The sequence below is a fragment of the Carcharhinus amblyrhynchos genome, chromosome 24 (genome assembly GCF_965287045.1).
Source record: "Carcharhinus amblyrhynchos chromosome 24, sCarAmb.v2.hapA, whole genome shotgun sequence".
Lineage (NCBI taxonomy): Eukaryota > Metazoa > Chordata > Chondrichthyes > Carcharhiniformes > Carcharhinidae > Carcharhinus > Carcharhinus amblyrhynchos.
The window spans coordinates 40,000,107-40,023,865 of NC_137347.1; the positions used below are offsets into that span (position 1 = coordinate 40,000,107).

The following is a 23,759-nucleotide window of genomic DNA, read 5'->3' on the forward strand; positions in this document are numbered from 1 at the left end:
TTATTCATCTTTACAGGATTTATCAATTATTTGCACTGTACAATTACTATGCCAAGTTTAACAATGGGTTATATTAACTATGTGTCTCAAGTAAAAAAAAACTTTTGATGAATCCAACAGTTTTCTATCTTGACCTTTATCCTCAGTCTCTCTCATATCTTTACAGTCAGTTCCAGGAGTGGCCATATTACTAAAACTAGAAGTAAATTAGAAATTTACTGCAATATTATACAGCGTTTTGATCTATGGAAGACCCAAGAAAGAAAGCACATCAGAATAATCAAAGGATGAATGGAATATTCCAACCATTTTCCAATGGTTAAAGAGGGAAAGATGCCAATTTGCTCCCCATCCCCCCTCAACCCAGCTAATGGGCAAGGTGCGAGCTGAAAGTCCTTTAGTAAGTACAGGATCCCTGGGATTGGGCTGGATTGATCTGCAGAGAGCTGGCATGAAGTGGATGGGTTGAATGGCCTCATTCTGTGCCTTAAATCACTGACTTGCCCCTGGAGACATTTATTCTAGGCTGTTTGACAATAAGGGGAATCACAGTGAAAGCACACACTTTTTGCCCAATATGCTCACCTCCCCTAAGGGCATTTCAGCAAGCACAGTCAACCATCAGGGGCAATCCCAGAACTTACTCTTCCCTTGTACAGAAGCACTTGACCATGGAGGAGATGCCAATATCTCTTTAATGTTATTGAATGATAGGTCTTGAAAATATTTTTCTATTCACTTCAAATCAACAGGTATCTCCTCATTGTACAGATTCAATCAATTGTTGTATTGTGCTATTGTTTCCCTTCTATTTACTAAGGTGCAATCTCTGCTGTCACAAAAAAAAACTGCTTACAAAGATCAGTTACCAAAGTCCAGAAAGTGTACAGATAACAGAAACTCAATGGGCAGAAGTAATAATGAGGCTGAGAAAACCCCTTGCACGTGAAACTCATGACAACTAAACAGACTGACGTAGAAATACAGCTTCCAGTATTGTATCTGCTGTCCCAAAATCTGGATGGACCCAAAGACCGGCTACATTTAAAGTTGGTGCCCCAGGTAGCAACAAAACCCTTTTATTTATTAAACTTTACAAGTTTATGTTAGGCCTAGGCCCCCAAAATTCATAAAAAGCTCCCTCACATCCAGTCCTGAGCTGCCAGGATATGGAGTCTGCTTCCCATATTCCACCAATAGGCTGCCTAGCCAAAGAAATTGGATTTTTTTCCCTAAAAAAATCCAATGTTAAGCTGCTCAAATATCGGAGTATAAAACTATCTGCTCCCATTAAACTTATTGCTGAGTAATGAGAAAACCACAATGAGCCAAAACTATGGTATCCAACTTCTTTCAAGCACTGCTGGATGTAAAAACATTTGCGTTCACAAGCAAATTCCCTCAGAGAATTACTCCTGCTCCAGGAATTTGCATTTCCAGACTCCACCCATTATTATGAGCAAGTTTTGTGGTTAATGATTGGTTTTTTAACTCTCTTGTAGTATTAATTCCACATTTAATAACTGGGTGGGGGAATTAATGTGATATACAATCGCATGATGCAAGTGGTTTGCCTCCTTTTAGCATAGTGACTCATGAATTACACCCAAGGCCAGGCTAACAATTACAATCACTCTGTTTTTCCTCCTTTGGCCGTTCTAATACTCGTGGATTAAATCCTCGTTTGACTCCATCCCAACCATCCTCCAGTGCAATCTCTCCCATTTTCATCGAATCGTAAATACATTCTGTTAGTTTCATAAAGGCCAGGTCAACATTGCTGTTGTTTTTGGCCGAGGTCTCGACGTAGTCCAGATCCAGCGCCTCTGCCAACTTCTCTGCTTCTTCACGGGAGACATTACGGTCATCGGTTAAGTCACTTTTATGTCCGACCAGCACGAAAATGGTCTTGTTTGGGTAGACATGGTTATTAACCTCTGTCAGCCACTCCCTGATGCTCTCAAATGACTTCCGGTTGGTCACATCAAACATGAGCAGACCCCCGACAGAGTTCCTGTAGTAGGATCGAGTAATTGATCTGAAAAATGCAACAACATTTGTTTATTTACCAGCGTTACAAGCAGGCTTACATTAAATGAAGTTGCTGTGAAGATCCCCTAGTCACCACACTCAGGCACCGAGGGAAGAATTTAGCAGGGTCAATGAACTAACCAGTGTCTCAGACTGTGGGAGGAAACCAGAGCACCCGAAGGAAACCCACACCAGACATGTGGTGAACATACAGACTCTGCACAAAATTCCTGGAATTGAACCAGGGTCCCCTGGTGCTGAGGCAGCAGTGCCAACCACTGTGCCAATGCTATCCAACTGACTAGATGTTTAGAACTGAATCAACAACTCATTGTGAACACAATGTCTGGAGATACATCTACAATATGCAACTGGTGGACTGGATTGTTCCTCATTACTCACATCTAGAAAACCAAAGTTGGCCAACTCAGCTGTCACTGATATGATTATTTTTCCTTCCTGGTTTTGCTTCTTACCCTAATCACCGTGCCAAGTTCAGAAGCTAGGTTAGAGGGAGTGTGATTGAAGAGGTTTGGAATTCGTAGCAGGTCAGGTATCATCTACGCAAGAGACACACACAGACACACACAGACACACACAGACACACACAGACACACACAGACACACACAGACACACACAGACACACACAGACACACACAGACACACACAGACACACACAGACACACACAGACACACACAGACACACACAGACACACACAGACACACACAGACACGTCTTCCTGGCTGCTCAGTTACTTTCTGGAAAGTAACGTTGAGATCAATAATTGAGCACTTGGCAAAACAGCAGCGCCAAATATGAGGCTGTAGACCCTGTGTTGTCAGGCTGAAGTTTATAACAATTACTGAAAGCTTTTCAAACCCCATTACAGGTGTCATGGGTCAAAGATTCCAAGGAACCTGGAGTTACACAAAAGGTCAAAACAAATTTCCAGTGCAGTACAGAGGGAGTGCTGCACTCTTGGGAGGTGTTAATATTATTTGGTCCCATCTTCCCTCTGAGGTGGATGTATAAAGGATTCTTTGTACTATTTTGAAGAGAAGTTATCCCCAGTATCTTGGCCAATATTTATTCCTCAACATACATCATAAAAACTGATCCAGTCATCGTCACATTGCCGTTTGTGGGAGTTTCATAGAATCCTACAAGAGGCCATTCAGCCCATCAAGCTAGCATCAACGTTAATCCCACCCAGGTCCTATCCCACGTATCTAAACTGTCAGTCCCCTTGACACTAAGGGGTAATTTATCACAGTCCATCAACCTAACTTGCAACTCGAGTCTGCTGTGTAAATTGGCTGCTATATTTTCTATATTACAATAGTGATTATACTTCAAAAATACTGCATTACTGTCAAGTGCTTGAGGTGTCTGCTGGCCATGAAAGGCCCTATATGAATGTAAGACTATTTAAAAAAAAACATTAAATCACACTACCTGACTGCCAAGCCATAAGAATCAGGATTCTTACAATTACTATGAAGGATTACATTAAACTTGGAGTGAAGTTATTGCAGAAATCACTTTTTGGCAATGTTACCCAGCACCAACTGGGCTTTTCAACCTTTGTTCACCCTCAAGTGGATTGGTAAATCAGGCACAATACCAAGGAAGTCATTTCTCTCCCAAGAAAGCTTACAAGTCATCAAATATAATTGCATTTGCTCCTGCCTCCTGCAGTCTATACTGCAGCACGGCTGAATAGCTAGCCCATGGTTTGGCCCCAGAGCATCACAGTCAGGCCTGATCCAGTCAGTCATCGCTGGCCAAACATTCATCTTTATCATGAGGAGGAGTGACAGCCTCAGTTGCAGCCCCATTGACCCCTACACCTATCCCACCTTGGGATCCTGAAGCCAACATTAGCCCCACCACTTGCTTCCCTAGGTGGTGTCAACCCAGCAGAGAATCACTTTGAACATTTGTGATTTTTTTGGGGTCCAAAAAAAATCACAATACTACAGTGCAGAAGAGGCCCTTCAGCCCATTGAGTCTGTGCTGATGCATGAAAAACCCTGATTTGTCCACCTAATCCCACTTGCCAGCACTTGGCCCATAGCCTTAAAAATGTTTTGGCATGCCAAATACTCATCCAGGTATTTTTCAAAGGAGAGGCATCCCACCTCCACCACCCTCACAGGCAGTGCATTCCAGATCACCACCACCCTCTGGGGGTAAGGTTTTCCTCAAATCCCACCCTAAACCTCCCACCCCTCACAACTGACCTATCAACCAAGGGGATGAGCTGCTCCCTATCCACACCCTTCAGTCTTCCCTACTCCAGAGAAAACCCAAGACTATCCAATCTCTGACTTAAACTATAAGTAGGATTCAGTGACAAACAGCATGTTTACCCATCGGCCAGAAGACTTATTATCTTATTTACAATCACTTTCAACACCCTTCCTTCTGAATATTTCGGGGGCAAATGTCAGACTATTCCATCGTGTGCATGTGAGACTTAGCACAGCACTCGTGATGTTTGACACGTGCTCAGCACTACCAGTGAGGTTGGATGTGTCCCTGTTTCACTGGAAAAGATAATTATATCCACAGCAACTGAATGCAGAAACCAACTCCCTACTCCATGAGTAATATCTTTAAATGTGGCATTCAATATAAACCTTAAGCTTTTTCTTTACACACAGCCTTTTCAGCAAGGCTTATGCTGCCACTCCTGGTTCAGGAACAAACGTTGCAGATTGTTCAATAGCTTCCTAGAGGCTGTTCTGAATTTATTTTTGTCAATTGCATCACCTTGCATTCCATGCTAAATGTAACATCAGCAGTTTATAAAACTTTGACCAAACAAATCTGCACAGTGCATGTGCCAAAATGTTGTTACTGCAGTTTATTTTTTTGACATCAGTGCACCTTTAAAGTTTCTAGGACAGAACTTTCCTTTATGGAAACAGTGTTCAAATCTAGGGCAGCACAGTGGTTAGTGCTGCTGCCTCAGTGCCAGGGACCCAGGTTCAATTCTGGCCTTAGTTGACTATGCAAACTCCAAACAGTCTCCAGATGCTTAGTTTCCTCCCACACTCCAAAGATGTGCAAGTTAGCTGGATTGGCCATGCTAAATTACCCCTTACTTAGGGAGACTAGCTAGAATAAAGTGGGGTTACCTGGGTGGGATTGTGGCAGTGCAAACTCGATGGGCCAAGTGGCCTTCTTGTGCCCTGTAGAGATTCTATGAACTTTCTTATTCCCCCTCCAGCATTGTCTCAAATGAAATAGTCTAGACAGCAATGTGGCAACAGAACTTTGGTGAAGGTTGGTATTAATCAAGCTCAATCTTGTCCTTGACCAGTGTTTAGATGCATAGCCACATAATTCCCAGCAAGATTACAGCACAGAAAATCAGGAACAGGAGTTCTGGATGATTCAAACCCAAGACTATTGGAACCAGTTAGAAATAGCATTGTTGTTTCAGGCCTGCTTCTGTGATACATTCCAACACCTTCCCTAACCACAGGCAGAAAACAAATAGGCTGGGCAAGAGGCTGGAGGCACAGCATGTGGTCTGACCCTCCTCCTGCAGGCCACTCGCTCCAAATTTGACTCCTAAAAACCAGGTTAGCTCTTCCTGCTCAGATTTTTTTTTTTAAAAAAACACATCAGAACCCATTTCTCTTTGAATCAACTCATTCACCTCAACTACACCCCCTTTCCCACACCCTGACCAAGGCAAGCAACTGTTCCATCAAGTATCTCTCACCCTATTGCATAGAATGATATAATGCACTGCATTTACTGTCATCATTGTTAAATGTACACTAACAGTTATGAGATCATAGTATCAGAAAAGCAGCCAGCATAATCAGGGACACCACACACCCCAGGATGTTCTCTCTTCCTCTTCTTCCACCATCAAGAGGATACAAAAGTCTGAGATTACATACCAACCAATTCAAAAACAACTTCTTCCCCGTTGCCAGACTTCTGAATGAACCGACATTGCATTAAGTTGATTTTTCTCTGCACCCTAGCTATGACTAACACTACATTGTGCACTCCCTCCTCTCCTTCTCTATGAGCCGTACACTTTGTATAGTGCTCAAGAAACAATACTTCTCATTGTATACTAATACATGACAGTAATAGATCAAATCATGCACATGATTTGAAACCTTGTACAAGTGGGCAAGGGTTGAAATTAGGCTCATGGCTTGGAGTATAAGATTGCAAGAAGCACTTTTGGGATAATGACGATTCAGGAAACTCTTCAGTTTCAACTGGGAACACAGGTTTTGGGGGGGGGGGGGGGGGGGGCGGCGTGTGCATTTTTAAAATTCAAGTATTTGCATTTTACAAAAGAGTCACAGGTTTACAGCACAGAAACAGGCCCTTCAACCCAACTTGTCAATGCTGCCCAGTCTTTAACCATCAAGTTGCCCCAACTGCCCACATTTGGCTTATATTACTATAGTCATGATGTGGAGATGCTGGCATTGGACTGGGGTAAACACAGTAAGAAGTCTGTCAACACCAGGTTTAAGTCCAACCGATTTATTTCATAGTAAACTCAAGCTTTTGGGGTTTGCCCCTTCGTCAGGTAAAATATCACTATACCCATCTTACTTATGTAACTGTCTAAATGCTGCTCTTTAAAAGTACCTGCCTCTACCACTACCTCTGGCAGCTCGTTCCAGACATTCACCAGCCTGTGTAAAATAATTGACTCGCTGGACATTTTTGTATCTCTCCCTTCTCACCTTAAACCTATGCCCTCTAGTTTTAGACTCCCCTACTTTTGGGAAAAGATGTTAACTACCTACCTAATCTATGTCCCTCACTATTTTATAGACCTCCATAAAGATCACCCCTCAGCCTCCTATGCTTGAGGGGAAAAAAAGTCCCAAGCTATTCAGCCTCTCCTTATAACTCAAACCATCAAGCACTGGTAGCATCCAAGTAAATCTTTTCTGCACTCTTTCTATAATAGTATGACAAGAACTGTACACAGTATTCCAAGTGTGGCCTTACCAATGTCTTGCCCAATTTCAACAAGACATCTCAACTCCTGTATTCAATAAGTTAAGTGTTTTGCCACATTGAAAACAACTAAAATAAGGTAAACAATCAATTTGTATGTGTAAATTGAGTAATAGGATTTCTAAAATAGACCATTTGAATTAATCCCTGCTTTCAGAATGTTTGATCCAATAGCATGTCCTCTTAACAGTCAGAAATTCAGTGTCATCACAATCTATGCCTCAATGACTCTATAATCCCTTCTTCACAGGTAAGACGCTGTCAGTGCAGGCTGGATGTGCCAAACAGCCTCCTTCTGCATTGTAGCAATTCTTATGAAGATTCTATGGGAAATGCCTTATATTTGTTTGGTGCCTTTATGAATTGTAATCTCAAAGCGTTGAGGATATCATCAAGCAAAATTTGACACTGAACCATATTAGGACAAGATAGCCTAAACCTGGTCAGTGGTTTTATTGGGTACCTTGGAAGAGGAGGAAGAGGTGGAGGAGAAGCAGAGAGGTTCACAGTGAGAGAATTCCAGAGCTTAGGGACTAGCTAAGGAATGCATGACCACCTCAGGTCATGAGGCTAGAGATTAATATTCCCAACACCCTATACCATTTCTTTAATAATCTGTTTGCAGTTTTGACTGTCAATTTGAAATCCTGCAGTGTCACGTTAATAAGGAATCTATTCAAATAAACAGATGATCATATTACACTTAATAGTAGGCAAGAGTCTCAGTGATCCTTTGTTAACCTGTTTGAAGTCCAGATCTCAACTCTCTGGCTGTTCTTACCACCACCAGATAAAACTAAAAACAAATCTGAACAAAATCCAGGTAACATTCAGCCTACAGAAAATATTAACATTCTGGCCTTTGAATTTACCATTTATAGAGGAGTGAACCAGCACAAGTAAATTGCAGGGAATATATTAAAACCCCCAAAGACAGCCAGCCAGACTACACTTAATTATTTGGTGCAGTGTACATTTTGATCTTTGAATCAATCATATATTCCTCAATTGTAGACTTGTAACATTTCTGTAACTATAAAGGTTTTACATTACTGATTCAATTCCTCTGCCTTTTAAAAGGGGAAAACATGTTAAATTCACATGATACTAATTAAACAACTTGAGTAAAACAGACTCCTTTACATTTTCGTAAAAGCAAAATACTGTGGATGCTGGAATTTGAAACAAGCTGAATCTCAGCAGGCCTGATTTCTCTGTAGATGCTTAGAGCCAGGATAACCCAAAACATTACTGGAGAATGGAGTCATTTTCTGTTTTTGTTCCTTTATATTTTCCTGAGCTCAGTATTTAAAAGTTCTATAATCTCAACAAGGTTTTAAGCTTTGTTCATGTGAAGCATTAACAAAAATGCTCCGAGTACGGACTGGTAGGAAACATTTCACGTACACTGTTGCCTTCTTCAGGGTTGACACCACCTGCATTTGAAAAGGAAGAGTCTAGTGTTGGACAAAGCAGTTTAGAAATTCCCGAGTTGTGTTCTAGAACTGTAATGCCAATTTGAAGAGGTTTTACATTCTAGAACTGTAATGTTGGTATGAGGTACCACATACTAGAACAGGTTTCAGTTCTAGAACTGAAGTGTTAGGATGAAGGAGGTCTCTGTACCAATGCTAATGTTGCAGTCTGAATGCAGAATCAGGACTCCTCAGATGCTCTGTCAGGATGGAGGATAATTTGCTCCCACTCCAGTTGATGGGTTCTCCAATGGTTGATGAATCCAATGATTTGCAGTCTCTGCCACTTGCAGGGTCAGTGGGTTGGGTCTTGTGTACCTGATTTCTTGACTTCACCTCTGCCCATTGCCAAAGAGTCCTGACATGTCCGGTGCCTTCCCTCATGATCCTTTTCTGTTTTAGTCAGTCATAAGCCAGCATCTCCCATAAATTGGTGGCAATGTCTGACCTTTTCAGGGAAGCATTGAGGGCACCCTCAAAGCATTCCCTGTCCTCCTGGGAATTTCCTGGTGTGGCCAGGTTTTGGGTAGAGCAGTTGCTTCAGGAATCTGATGATTCAAATGACATGACTGCCCAGCATGAGACCAGAGGAAAGTGAAGTGAGATCATTAATGTTTTGCAGACAGTTTGAGCAGATACACTGATAGCAATTTACATGATGCCAGACCTGTCACGAAGAGGTATGACATTGTGTCAAATCTCACTTGGAGTACAGGTTGCTATGGCAACATGCTTTTGCAGTTATGTTACAGTCTGGAGCTATGGACATGTGATGGTAAAGGTTCCAACAATCTTTCCATCACACAGCTGACCAGGAAAGCTCACTCCTGCCATTGGTGTGCGCTAGAAGGAATACTATTTGTTTGGCCATGTTATGGGCACAATTCTTCAGTCATCAAGTCCTGAGGTGAGACTCAAACCCAGAGCTTCTGGTTCAGGAACTGGGACACCACCCACTGCATCACAACCATAAAAGAAAATTAGTAAATAGTAAAAGTCTGCTTTTTTTCTTCTAGGATTACATCAATTTGGTCCACTCATGGCAAAACAGCACAGTGGTTAGCAGTGCTGCCTCAGTTTGATTCCTGGCCTGGGTCACTGTCTGCATGGATTTCCTCCCGATGCTCTGGGTTTTTTTCCCCTATAGTCTGAAAGATGTGCCGGTTAGGTGAATTGGCCATGCAAAATTCTCCCTCAGTGTATTGGAGCATCTTGGGCTCCAATAGTGGCAAGTAGGGGATTTATGTAACATTAATACTTGTGACAATAATAATTTTTTTTTAAACTGCTGATTCTTAACTATGCATGTTTTTCTTCATTAATTATCAGCAGATCTGAGCTTGCAGGCATTTTCAAGCCTCTGTTTGCCTAAATAACCCAATGAAATGTGGCCTTGGTCAAAGTGACAATCCTCTTCTTTGTGTCCCTAACCAATCTGCCTGATAGTGTTTACTGGTTATAGGTAGCCCTATTGTTTGGTTGGAAATGGTAAAGATATCTGGAACAGTCCTTGACAGCACTCATTTGTTTTTGTAAAACACCTGGAGCCCAATTTCTAACACTTAAGAGCTAAAACTTTGGACCTTGCCTGTCACTTATTGACCGGAGAACCAACAGAACAACTGAACAGAAAAAGCTAGGATTAAAAACATTTTCCAACTAAAAAGGAGAAACACGAGTTGTGCTGGTCTCACGAAAGCAGTTTTCACACTGCTCAAGTCATTGAGCCTTTCCTGGTAGAACATCTTTCCAATTCAATAAATAATCAAGACAATTATCTTCAAAATTAGTGTGACGCCAGCCTGCAAAGTAGAATGATGGTGACGTTTACAGAATTCCCACAAGCACCAAGAAACAAAAGAGTCGATGGAATACAAACCTGCTGGACAATTACAAAAAGCTCACCATTTCGACCCCGAATTTTTATATAAATAAATAGGTGTGAATCATGGCTCACTATCAATCTCACCTTCAAGCCAGAAGAGTTCCACTCTGGAGATCTGAGCACAAAGCTTAGATTGTCACCTCCACGCTGTACTGAAGTAGTGACCCAATCTTGGAAATGCAATTTTTTTGGGTAAATTTAAACCCTGCCCATCCTTTGTGGAAGGAAAATATCCTACATTGATGAAGTGGCAGGGAGTTCCCTATGGTGCCTTGGCCAATATTCAACCCTCAACAAGAAAAAATATCACAAAGTAAACAAAAACAAACAAGGTTTGGCTTCGATCACATGGAGTCTTGCTGTGCACATACTCCACATTTAAGGGTCATTGGAAAACAGTCACTGGTGGAACAGGCTAAATTTCTCCCCTCTTTCTAGTTCATGATGTGCTAGATTCACAACAACCAGTGATTAAACTTTGGGCCTTCCCAAACTATGACTCAGTTCTACAACACAAAAACATTGAACCTCTGACAAAAACTAACACACCCTCGTTTAGTTTGCACGGCTAAAGTTAAAATTTGAACAATGCCCGACTACAAATTGTTGTGAACAAAAGGATCAAATGCATCATAACCCCCACTCCACCAATAGCCAGTGGGTCAGTACACTGAGGTTTCTCGTCATTCACATTGGAATGACACTAATTTAAAATACTGATCCCTGATCAATTAACTGAACTACCCAGGTCAGTGCTTGGGTCACAACTGTTCAAGGCCAAACTACACAGATCAATAAATATTGACCCTGGGCAGCACAGCGGTTAGCACTACTACCTCAGCACCAGGGACCTGGGTTCAATTCCCAGCTTGGATCACTGTCTATGGAGTTTGCACATTCTCCCCATGTCTGGGTGGGTTCCCTCCAGGTACTCTGGTTTCTTCCCAGTCTGAAAGACATGCTGGTTAGGTGCATTGACCCAAACAGGCACCAGAGTGTGGCACCTAGGGAAATTTCACACTAACTTCATTGCAGTGTTAATGTAAGCCTTTGTGATTAATAAATAAGCTTTCACATAATTTTATGTGGGTTTCCACTGCTGCCAGAGGCATGGGAAACATCTTATTTATATTGCAGCCAGGACTGCTTTGTAGTTCCACCACCAGGACAATGCAACATGAAATTTGGGCAGAGCACAATAGGGAACACAGGCTAGAAAAATCACTGAATCCCTACAGTGTAGGAGGCAGCCATTCGGTCCACCTAGCCTGTACTGACAACAATCCAACCCAGGCCTTACCCCTGTAACTTCACAATTACTCTAGCTAGTCCTTCTGACACTGAAGGGCACTTTAGCATGGCTAATCAACTTAACCCTGCACATCTTTGGAGTGTGGGAGGAAACCCACGCAGGTGACCATGCAGACTCTGTTCAATTCCAGCCTCAGGTAACTGTCAATGCAGAGGTCCTTGGCACTGTGAGGCAGCAGTGCTAGTCACTGTGCTGCCCCAATACATGACCAAATCCCCAACTGCAGTGGAAGAGTCCAGCAACTATCCCAGGCTAGGAAAAGGGAAAATTCAGGCAGTATTTTGAGCCCCTGTTCACGAGGTTAGGATCGCTCTCAAGGTGAACACTTGGAGAACAAGATCAAGCTTTGCTGTCTTTTTGGGCGGTTTCATATAGAAAAACCACTTAGTTGCAGCAAATGCTGATGTTGCCTTAAAAATATGTCCCAGAATCAGAATCTTCAGAAACTGAAAGGAAGAAAATTTAGAAGTAAAAAAAAAAGTGCAAGACAGGCCATAAAGAAAGATTTATTGAAGGACAGTCAGTGTTGAATGCAATAAACACACCTTCTCCTTGTCTTATATCACCTGAAGATAATCAGGTACAGTTTGTAGATAGTCATCATGCAATACTTGATTCATTAAGCTTTTAAAAAAGGATGTGCTGCGGTCACTCAATTGGTAGCTTACTCAACCATGGAAGCTTAATTCCCACTTCAAACCATAAACAGAAGGCCATTCAGCCCCTCGAACCTGCTCCACCATCCACTCAGATCACGCCTGATCCAACATTTCCCACATCCACTTTCCTGCCTTTTCCCCATAACCCCTGACTGATTAAAAATCTCTCAGCCCTAAATATACACAAGGACTCTGCCCCCACAGCTGTGGTAGGACACTCAACCCTCAAGAAATCCTTCCTCATCTCAGTCTTAAAATTAGTGCCCCTTTTATTCTGAGACTCTGCCCTCTGGCCCTAAACTCTCCCATGAGGGAAACATCCTCTCAGCATTTACCCTGTCAAGCCCCTTAAAAATCCTGTATGTTTCAATGAGGTCAGCTCTCATTCTTCTAAATGCCTTGAGCAGAGACCCAACCTGTTCAATTTTTCCTCATAAGACAATCCTTCCACACTGGGGATCATCCTAGTGAACCTTCTCTGAACTGCCTCCAATTAAATAATATCCTTCCTTAAGGGGACCAAAACTACTCACATTACTCCAGATGTGGTCTCACCAGTACCTTGTATAGTTGCATCAAGACTTCCTACTCTTACACCCGACCCCCTTGAAATAAGGGCCAATATTCCATTAGCCTTCATGATTACATGCTTCATCTGTGTGCTAGCTTTGTGTGTTTCGTGCACAAGTTCCCCACAAGTCCCTTTGTGTTGCAGCTTTCCTCCATTTAAATAATACTGTCTTCCAAAATGAGAAACTTCATATTTTCCCACATTATACTCCACTGCCACTAGGCAGCACAAGTAGTTAGCACTGCTGCCTGACAGCACCAGGGACCTGGGTTCAATTCCCACTGTCTGTGCAGAGTTTGCATGTTCTCCTTGTGTCTGCATGGGTTTCCTCTGGGTGCTCCAGTTTCCTCCCACGTTCTGTAAGATGTGTTGGTTAGGTACATTGGCCCAAACAGTCACTGGAATTTCACAGCAACTTCATTGCAGTTTTAATGCAAGCCTTGTGACTAATAAACAAAATTTGCCAACTTTACACCCACTTACTTAACCTATCAATTTCTCTTTGCAATCTGTTTATTTCCCTCTTGCACCTTGTCTTGCCACCTATTTTTGTGTCATCTGCAAATTTGGCTACAGTACACAGTCTCTTAACATCAACTGTGGCACACTTAATAGCACTCTGAAGGTTGTGGGGTTAAATCCCATCCCTGGGCTTCAGCACAAAAATGACTGCTGACACTCTAGGACTGAGGGAGTGCGATAGTGCCATGATTCAGATGGGGCATTAAACTGAAAGTTGTCTGTCCTTCGGGTAGATGTAAGAAATTCAGAGACACTATTTTGAAGAAGAGTCAAGAGAGCTTCCGCCAGTGTTCCGGCCAATATTTCTTCCTCAGTCAACATCACGTGGGGTGGTATGACAACACACTAGTTAGCACTCTGCCTCCTAGCACCAGGGACCTGGGTTCGATTCCTGGCTCGGTCACTTAGTGTGGAGTCTGCATGTTCTCCCCATGCCTGTGTGGGTTTCCTCCAGGTGCTCCCACAGTCCAAAAGACGTGTTGGTTAGATGCATTGGCTATGCTAAATTCTCCCTCAGTGTACCCGAACAGGTGCTAGTGTGGTGACTAGGGGATTTTAATACAACTTCCTTGCAGTGTTAATGTAAGCCTACTTAGGATATTACTAAACTCAAACCAAAATGATCTGTTCTAATCACCACATTCCTGTTTGTGGGAGCTTGCTGTGCACATATTGGCTGCTGAATTTTCCGATATTGCAACAATGGCTGTAAAGTACTTGGTGATAATAAATACGTTCTTTCCCATGGTGTGCATGCGTGAACATCCAGCAGGGAGTGACAAAAACAACAACTCACGTTTACCGAATATAAAAGCAAAACACTGTTGAAGATGCTGGAATCTGAAACAAAAACAGAAAATGCTGGAACATCTCAGCACATTTGAGGAGAGAGAGAACAGAGCCAATGTTTCAAGTCTGGACAGACTGGCATGGTGGCACAGTGATTAGCACTGCTGCCTCAGCACCAAGGACCTGGGTTCAATCCCGGCCTCGAGTTACTATCTGTGTGGAGTTTGCACGTTCTGTGTCGGTGTGGGTTTCCTCCCACAGTCCAAAAGTCATGCTGGTTAGGTGCATTGGCTGTGCCAAATGATCAGGGAATTGGCAGGCAAATACTTGATGTTACAGGAATAGGGACTGGGTGGGATTGTGGTCAGTGCAGGCTTGATGGGCCAAATGGCCTCCTTCTGCACTGTAGGGATTCTGTGATTATATAAAAAGATCCTGATATAGGATCAGCAGACTTGAAATGTTGTCTGTTCTTGCTCAGATCTGAGCATTTCCAGCATTTTCTGTTTTTGACTCATTTGCCGAGAGTCTTTATAATAAAAGAAACTAACTAACGAGGATTGGGAAGAGTGGATCATCATTATTTTTGTTTACTCACTAAACCATGTGCTTCAAACTCTCTCTGATGAGATCAGCCTTCAGACTGTATGGTTCAGTGTCATATTACACAGTTTATCATGGACCCAGCAGACCTTTCTATAGAATCCCTAGTGTAGAGAAGAGGCCTCTCAGCCCATCGAGTCTGCACTGACCACAATTTTCACCCAGGCCCTATTCCCATAACCCCTCACATTTACCCTACTAAAACACCTAAAACTAGGGTCAATTGGCCAACCTAACCTGCACATCTTTGGACTGTGGGGAAAAACCAGAGCACCTGGAAGAAACCCATGCAGACATGGGGAGAATGTGCAAACTCCACACAAACAAACAATCTGAAATAGGAATTGAACCCAGGTCCCTGGTGCTGTGGGACAGCAGTGCTAATCAGTGTCACCCAGTCATTACAATGGAAGTCAATTTTATCTTTGAACGTTCAATAATCCAACTAGACAGAAAGTTAAGGTCTGCACCAAAAAAAACCAAATACCATATCAGTAACCTTTTCCAAATAGGCTACCAAACTCAAAGGCTGTTCAGAGAGGGGCATGGAATTGTAAAACAGTAACAAGCTATTAGGCTGCTGCACCCAGTAATGGAATGTTTCCCTCTCAGGGTATTTCAAAGTTACTTCTTTTCAGTTAAAGTTTGAGTTGAGTTTCACAGAAAGCTTTAGAAAGGATCGACCTTTTAGCCAGTGAGTTGTTTAAAAAACACAGCACTTAAAAAGATCTTGCAATGTTCTGAGTAAACTAATGACAGGCCTGATGGCATTTGGAGCTCTATAATTGTCTAAAAATCACTGGTACAGGCAAAAATATTTCAGTATTTACATTAGCTGCCCTTGAGCGCTTCTTTAAGATGTGTCAGCAAGCAATAGCTGGACTCAAATAGTTGCTGCAATCGAATAGCCAAAATAATATTCTCTTACGAGGCCGAAAAGTGAATATCAGTCAGTGGATTGATGAGTCAAACTAACTGGCATGACAAAAGGATCAATAGCTTCATGAAAGGCACAAAAAAATTTAAAAACACATAACCCAGTGTTGAAATCAGAGGCAAAGGAATCAAGGACCTTTCAACATTAATATCTTGGAAATATATATCTGGAAGAAACAGACACGTATTTCTGATCCTAATGAGAAGGAAGAGCGTTACAAAAAACCCCCCCCGCCCCATATAACCAAGCTCCCTTTATTCCTCCTCTTCAGAAAGTGCTGACCGAGTTCCTCCGAATCCCTCACTAAATTGTCTTCCTCAAACCTGGTGTTTCTCCAGCTTCTTTTCCTTTCATAAGGCCTCCTTCAAACCTATCACCAATCAATCCTTTCCTTCCCCCTCCCTGGCTATCCAATATCCACTTTCTTGGCTCAGCATCCATTTTGATTAGCCCTTTAAAACACTTAGTTTCTTCTGTATTCTAGACACTGTTCACATATTGCTGGTGATGCTACCAAACAGCTATTGCACGAGAGAGAGAGTTGGACAGCAATCTGACCTTGGTTGACCATTCTTTAGTGAGGGACAATCACAGCTCCCACTTATCCAGAAGTCTGCAGCTCAGCCAATTCCATTCAGGAACTGGTAGATAGTCAGGAGTTGGAAATCTGGTCATTATTATTGGTTCTTACTAGTCTATGGAACTCCAGCCAGTTGTAATGACCTCCAAGCTCTTTACAAATAAGTCAGTATCATTGGTAGCCTGTAAAATCTTGTGTGCCACCCATTGTGGAATCTGTTCCGATCTTGACCATGACTGATTTGTAGATGTCCTGCTAAAAAGAACTATTTTTGAAATAATGGTGACTAAATTTTATTCTATTCCCTGTAAACTCATCCTAACCCAGAGAATAGACAGTCAATGGTTGGTTTAGAGCTCTCTCTGTAGATTGAGAGATACTCCACTAAAGTGATGTTTGAGATCCAAATATGAAACTGGTAAGCCAATGAGAGTGTACAGGAAAGACATGGAGAATCTGGTGAAATGGGTGTGTCGACAATAATCTGTCAGTGAAACGAAGGAGCTAGTCATTGACTTCAGGAAGCATAGCTGAGGACATGCCTGTCTACATCAATGGTAATAAGTGGAAATGGTCAAGAGCTTCAAGTGTAGATGTCCAAATCACCAACCTGTCCTGATCCCTCCATAGGAGGAGAAAGCCCACCAACACCCCAAATTTCTCAGGAGGCTAAGGAAATTCAGCATGTCCACTACGACTCTCACCAATTTTTACAAATGCATCATAAAAAGCATCCCTTCCAGATGTATCACTGCTTAGTATGGCTCCTGCTCTGACCAAGACTGCAAGAAACAAAAAGGATTGTGAACATAGCCCACGCAAACCAGCCTCCCATCCACTGACTGTCTACACTTCCCACTACTTTGGAAAAGCAGCCAGCATAATCAAGGCTCCCACGTACCTCAGACATTCTCTTCTGCCTTCTTCCATCAGGAAAAAGATGGAAGAAAGTTGAGGTCTTGGTACTAACCAACTCAAGAACAGTTTCTTCCCTGGTGCCAGATTTTCAAATGGACCTACCTTATATTAAGTTGATCTAGCCATGACTATAACATATACTCTGCACTCTCTCCTTTCCTTCTCCCCTATGTTACAGTGGTAAGCACTACTGCCCCTCAGAACCAGTCAGCCAGGTTCAATTCCCAACTTGGGACAGTGTGGAATTTACATGTTCTCCCTGTGTGGGTTTCCTCCAACACACACACGTGAATTGGTCATGATAATTCTTCAGTGTACCTGAACAGGCACTGGAGTGTAGCAATTAGGGGTTTTCACAGTAATTTAATTGCAGTGTTAACATAAGCATACTTGTGATTAAAGTTTCCTTTAAACTATGTACTCTATGAATGATATGCTTAGTCTGTATAATGTGCAAGAAAATATGTATTACTGTACAGTAATACATGTGACAATCAATTATACCTGGAAGGTACTGATATCTACTGCACTTAAGAGGTTTGCTGCAATAATTTATACAAGAAATTGATAAATATCATGAGGTACATTGTTTTCTGCTAGAGAAGTGATGAGTCACTCTTGAGGTAACTCAAAATTCTGCTATCCATGTTTTAATAGCACACAGTCCCATTACCCCATCAGCCTCATGTTCTCTGGTCTACATTGGCTCCTGATCAAATAATGTCAGTTTTATAACTCTCATCTTGGTTTTCAACTTTTTCTATGGCCTCAACCAGCCACCCTACCCTCCTCTCTCCCCCCACATTATCTCCTTCAGCCCCACCACCCTTCGAGATATCTGTACTCATCTAATTCTGGCCTCGGAGTAACCCTCATTTTGATAACTCCGTCATTGGCAGCTGTATTCAACTGTCTGGGCCCTAAACTCTGGAATTCTCCCGTCCCCGCCCTCAATTTCTTGCCTTTGAGACACTCCTTAAAACCCATCTCTCATCTGAGAATACTTCCTGAGGTGATTCAGGTTCATATTTCATTTTAAGATACTCCTTTGAAGTCTCTTGGGATGTTTTGTTACACTAAAAAAAAAGGTGCCATACAAATTCAGAGGTAGATTTCAAGCAAGAGATTCTGACAAGATTTCTCAGCACTTTAATTTGGTAGATTAATCTCTTGTAGAAAGCCAGCGCGGTCAACCATTCATTGTGAATCACTCTGGGGCGTGCAAAGACATATCATCATAAAGGCAAGTGTATGCGTGTCCCACTGAGAGCCCGTATACAGAAAACTAGATAAATGCCACACCCTTAGCAAAAATTGACATTTGATCCACATTTCCTTAAACGAGGCAGTAATTTGCGATTTCCAGCCAAACTACTGATGCACATCTGTAAACAACCAGCAGACCAACTTCTAGTCTGACTTCAGGCATTCTAGTTTTGGACTTAATTACTCCAGTGCGAGGCCAAGAAGTCAGGTTGGCTCAGTAGCTGAACTCAGATTTAGATTCAAACTTTCCCTCCATGGAGTTGACCACAAGAATCTTTAATGTCAGTGCAGTGCTGGAGGAGTGCTGCACTGTTGGGGATGACAAAGTAAAAATTTATTTATTAGTCACAAATAAGGCTTACATTAACACTGTAATGAAGTTACTGTGCAATTCCCCAAGTTGCCACAGTACAGCACCTTTTCGGGTCAATGCACCCAACAGTATTTTGGATCACACTAAGGCCTGCCTTCCCTCACTATTCAAAGGGCAAAGTAGTTCCCCTCCCTGTCCCGCGGAACCAGTCAAAAAACAGGACATTATCTCATCGCAGTTTGAAGAACACACTGACTGCTAGGTCTCCGACAAAGCAGTAACTATGCTTCACTGCTAAGTACAGCAAGAAAGTCTCACAATACCCAAACTGGCTTGCCCGCAGAAGGCAGAGAGTGGTTGAGGATGGGTCTTTTCCTGCATGGAGGTCAGTCACCAGTGGAGTGCCCCAGGGATCTGTTCTAGGACCCTTGCTGTGTCATTTTCATAAATGACCTGGATGAGGAAGTGGAGGGATGGGTTAGTAAGTTTGCTGACGATACGAAGGTTGGTGGTGTTGTGGATAGTCTGGAGGGATGTCAGAAGTTGCAGCGTGACATAGATAGGATGCAAGACTGGGCAGAGAAGTGGCAGATGGACTTCAACGCGGATAAACGTGTAGTGGTCCATTTTGGCAGGACTAATGGGATGAAGAAGTACAATATCAAGGGTAGGAGTCTTAGCAGTGTTGAAGAGCAGAAGGATCTTGGGGTCCTGGCCCATAGGACGCTCAAAATCAGCCTCCCAGGTGGAGGATGTGGTCAAGAAGGCGTATGGTGTACTGGCCTTCATTAATCGAGGGATTGAGTTTAGGAGTCGGGAGGTAATGCTGCAACTTTATAAGACCCCTCGTCAGACCCCACTTGGAGTACTGTGCGCAGTTCTGGTCACCTCACTACAGGAAGGATGTGGAAGCTATTGAGGGGGTGCAGAGGAGATTTACAAGGATGTTGCCTGGATTGGGAAGCATGCCTTATGAAGATAGGTTGAGGGAGCTCAGTTTCTTTTCCCTGGAGAGACGAAGGTTGAGAGGCAACCTGATAGATGTTTATAAAATGTTGAGAGGAATAGATAGGGTGGATTCTCAGAGGCTATTTCCCAGGGCTGAAATGGTCATTACGAGAGGACACAGGTTTAAGGTGCTGGGAAGCAAGTACAGAGGAGATGTTAGGGTTAAGTTTTTCATTCAGAGGGTGGTGAGAGTGTGGAATCGGCTGCCGGTGGTGGTAGAGGCGAGCTCGCTGGGTCTTTTAAAAGACTTCTGGATGAGTATATGGGATTGGGAGTTACAGATAGTTCTATGGCCTGGTAGGTATGGATATGATCGGTGCAACTTGTGGGCCGAAGGGCCTGTTTGTGCTGTAATGTTCTAACACCTGATTAAAGTCCAACAGGTTTATTTGGTAGCAAAAGGCACTAGCTTTCACAGCGCTGCTCCTTCGTCACGTAGAAAGCTAGTGGCTTTTGCTACCAAATAAACCTGTTGGATTTTAACCTGGTGTTGAGAGACTTCTTACTGCGTTTACCCCAGTCTGACACCGGCATCTCCACGTCATCACTGAAGTGCCTTGAAAAGGCTAGAGGTTGAGAGTGGCGCTACATAAATTAAGCAACCAGGTTACATAAATTTTGAAGAGACAAGAAAATGTATTAAAACTTCCACACTTCTCTTTCTAGTTTCCTCCTTCTCCAAGGAGATAAGTTTCAAACTAAATAATTGACTTTAAGTAAAATGGTTTGTTTCCACCAAGCACAATTCTGGTAAATGTACACTCTGGCATTCACACCAGGAGACAGAATAAACAATGGCTTTATGAATACAGAAAAGGATAAAATTCTAGTGATCAAAGCACACAGTCTAGTTCCTTAGAGCTTATTTATTAGTGTCACAAATAGGCTTACATTAACACTGCAACAAAGTTACTGTGAAAATCTTCTAGTTGGCACACACTGACATCTATTTGGGCACATTGAGGGAAAACTTAGCATGACCAATGCACCTAACCAGCACATCTTTCAGGCTGTGGGGGGAAACTGGAGCACCCGAAGGAAACCCTCACATATGTACAATTAAAGAGGAGAAATTCATTTCAAATCAACTTATATTTCATACTTGATGTATCCCTCAAGATTCACAGAATCTCTACAATGCAGAAGAGGCCATTTGGCCCATTGAGTCTGCACTGAACATCTTACCCAGGCCCCCTCTCACACCCTATCCCCATGGTTAATCCATCTAAACTACACATCTTAGGACACTAAGGAGCAACTTACTATGGTCAATCCACCGACCTGCACATCTTTGGACTGTGGGAGGAAACCAGAGGATGTTTAAAATCAGTATTTTGAGTTTTCCAGTTGTCTCTGCACTGTATTTAGTAAACATCTTGAACAGTTTATCAATAAGACAATGTATTATTTGAATCTTTTCAGAACACATTGAATAGCTGCAATAAGCATTCATCCCTCCTTTTACAAATGCATGGACCTTTGCAGGTATGAGAGTTATTGATAAGTATGACTGAATGTTGAAAACCCATGAATCAATTTCCTGTTCTAATCACATGTGGTGTTAACTTGCAACTATTACCATGCCCCACCTTATATTCAACACACCTCGACACTGAATGCAGTACAAGCAGCATTTTTCATGGAGAATTGTTACTTTCAGGATATTTCAGTCCAAAGATATGTGGCTTAGGTTAATTGCAGTAAGTAGTCTGATAACACCAGGTTTAAGTCCAACCGATTTATTTGATAGTAAACTCAAGCTTGTGAGGTTAAACTCTTCATCAGGTGAATGGAGAGTTCCAACACCAGCATCTCCACATCATTTTAGGTTAGTTGACCAGGCTAAATTGCCCCTTAATGTCTCAGGATGCATAGGTTAGAAAGATTAGAGGGTAAATGTGTGGGGCTATGGGGTTAGGACCTGGGTGGGATTGTGGTTAGTGCAGACTTGATGGGCCAAATGGCCTCCTTCTGCACTGCAGAGTTTCTATGATTCTATATTGTGTAAATCCCAGAAAAAGATTAATGTTCTATTCATCCAATGATGATTTTTTTTAAAAACATATTCAATTTACAGAAATGTTTCAGGAAAGAGAGACATTTGTGTTGAAAATTTACACCACAATCCAGCCCATTCACCCAACTAGTCCATGCCAATGTTATACTCCAATTGAGCTTCCTCCTGTCTGTCCTCAAGTAACTCGAACAATACAAACCCATCTTTCTCATCCGTGGCTTGGTGGCACTGGTTGACATTGCTGCCTTAGTGTCAGGGACCCACTTTCAATTCCTGGCTTGGGTCATTGTCCATGCAGAGTTTGCACTGTGTCTGTGTGGGTTTCCTCCCACAGTCCAAAAGACATGCTGGTTAGATGCATTGGCTATACTAAATTCTTCCTTTATGTACCCAAACAGGCACCAGAATGTGGCAATTAGGGGATTTTCACAGTAACTTCATTGCAGTGTTAACATAAGCTTACTTGCAACCAATAAATAAACTTTAAACTGCTTAAAAGCAAATTACTGCAGATGCCAGAATCTGAAACCAAATGAGAAAACTCTGGAAAATCTTAGCAGGTCTGGCAGCATCTGTAAGGAGAGAAAAGAGCTGATATTGAGTTCAGCTGCCCCTTTGTCAAAGCTAAAAGGCATGGAAAGTGGGAGATATTTATACTGCAGTGGAGAAGGTGGGGTGGGTGGGGGGCAGGGTGGTGCAGAGGGATGGATGATGAGTCAAAGCCATGGAAATCAGGGGAAAAAGACCAACCCTAATGGCAGCCCACAGAGAGAATAAAGGGTGTGAATGGCCAAACACAGAAGCTAAAATGGAAGATGGGGTGGGGTGGGGTGAGGTGAGATGAGAGAGGGGAATAAGATGGGTGGGACAGAGGTAAGATTTAGAAAAGGGGGCAAAGGAAAAAAGTGGGGGGAAGGAAGAAAAGCAAAGACAAGAAATAAGAGGTAGAGAATAGTAAAAATTTTAATAAAATAGATTGAAAACAAAAAAAGTCAACGTGGGTTAGAGCTAATTATCTGAGTTTAAACTGCTTCTCCAGTGTCCCCTTAAATTCTGTAAAAAGTCTGACAACCAGGTTTAAGTCCAACCAATTTATTTGATAGTAAACTCACTAACTTTCTAAGTTTCCCTCGTCTTCAGGTAGTTTACTATCAAATAAATCGGTTGGACTTAAACCTGGTGTTGTCAGACTTTTTACTGTGTTTACCCCAGTCCAACGCCGGCACATCCACATCATGACTACTATCGACCCCTTAAATTCTTCCAGCCCATAAATCTGGACCATTCCTTGGGTTAGGGAGTTTCTCCACACTCTCTGGGTAGAGACATAACAGAAACTCTGACGACTAACTTGCAGCGAAGAGAGAGAGAAGGGTCAACAGTTGTTCCAAAGCTTCAAGTTGCCACTAACCATTCACTAGTCACTAATTCGTCCCAGAGCGTTTCAGGAAATCACCCCACAAAATGTTTCGTAACTGGTGACGGGAGAGAGGGTAGTATCTGTCTGTGATACACACACACACACACACACAGAAACTGACCTGAAGCGTTCCTGGCCAGCGGTGTCCCACAGCTGGAGTTTGATCCGGCAGCCCGGCTCCACTTCCAACACGCGAGCGTAGAAATCCACTCCCACTGTGGGATCCTGCACCTCACTGAATGAGCCATCAGTGAAACGCTTCAGCAGAGAGGATTTCCCCACTGTGGAGTCCCCTAGGAGGATAATCCGAAACTGGTACTGCCAGATAGTATCCATGGCATGTTCCAGAGCACAGCAGTCGGTATTCTGGACTCTCCCTACAGCCACTGAGTCAAGCTGTTGTTCCAGACACAATTATCCCGTCTCCCCATTGACGGA

At 42.6% G+C, this 23,759-nt stretch overlaps 1 protein-coding gene across 1 annotated transcript; it reads right to left on the bottom strand.

Moving 5' to 3' along the window:
• Window positions 1–23,759, bottom strand: LOC145357798 (ras-related protein Rab-39B-like). Its single transcript, XM_080211307.1, has 2 exons — window positions 23,443–23,759; window positions 1–2,038 (listed from the first exon to the last, which is right to left on the bottom strand). The coding sequence occupies exons 1-2, from the start codon at window positions 23,655–23,657 to the stop codon at window positions 1,618–1,620; spliced, it is 636 nt and encodes a 211-aa protein (XP_080067433.1). The 5' UTR covers window positions 23,658–23,759; the 3' UTR covers window positions 1–1,617.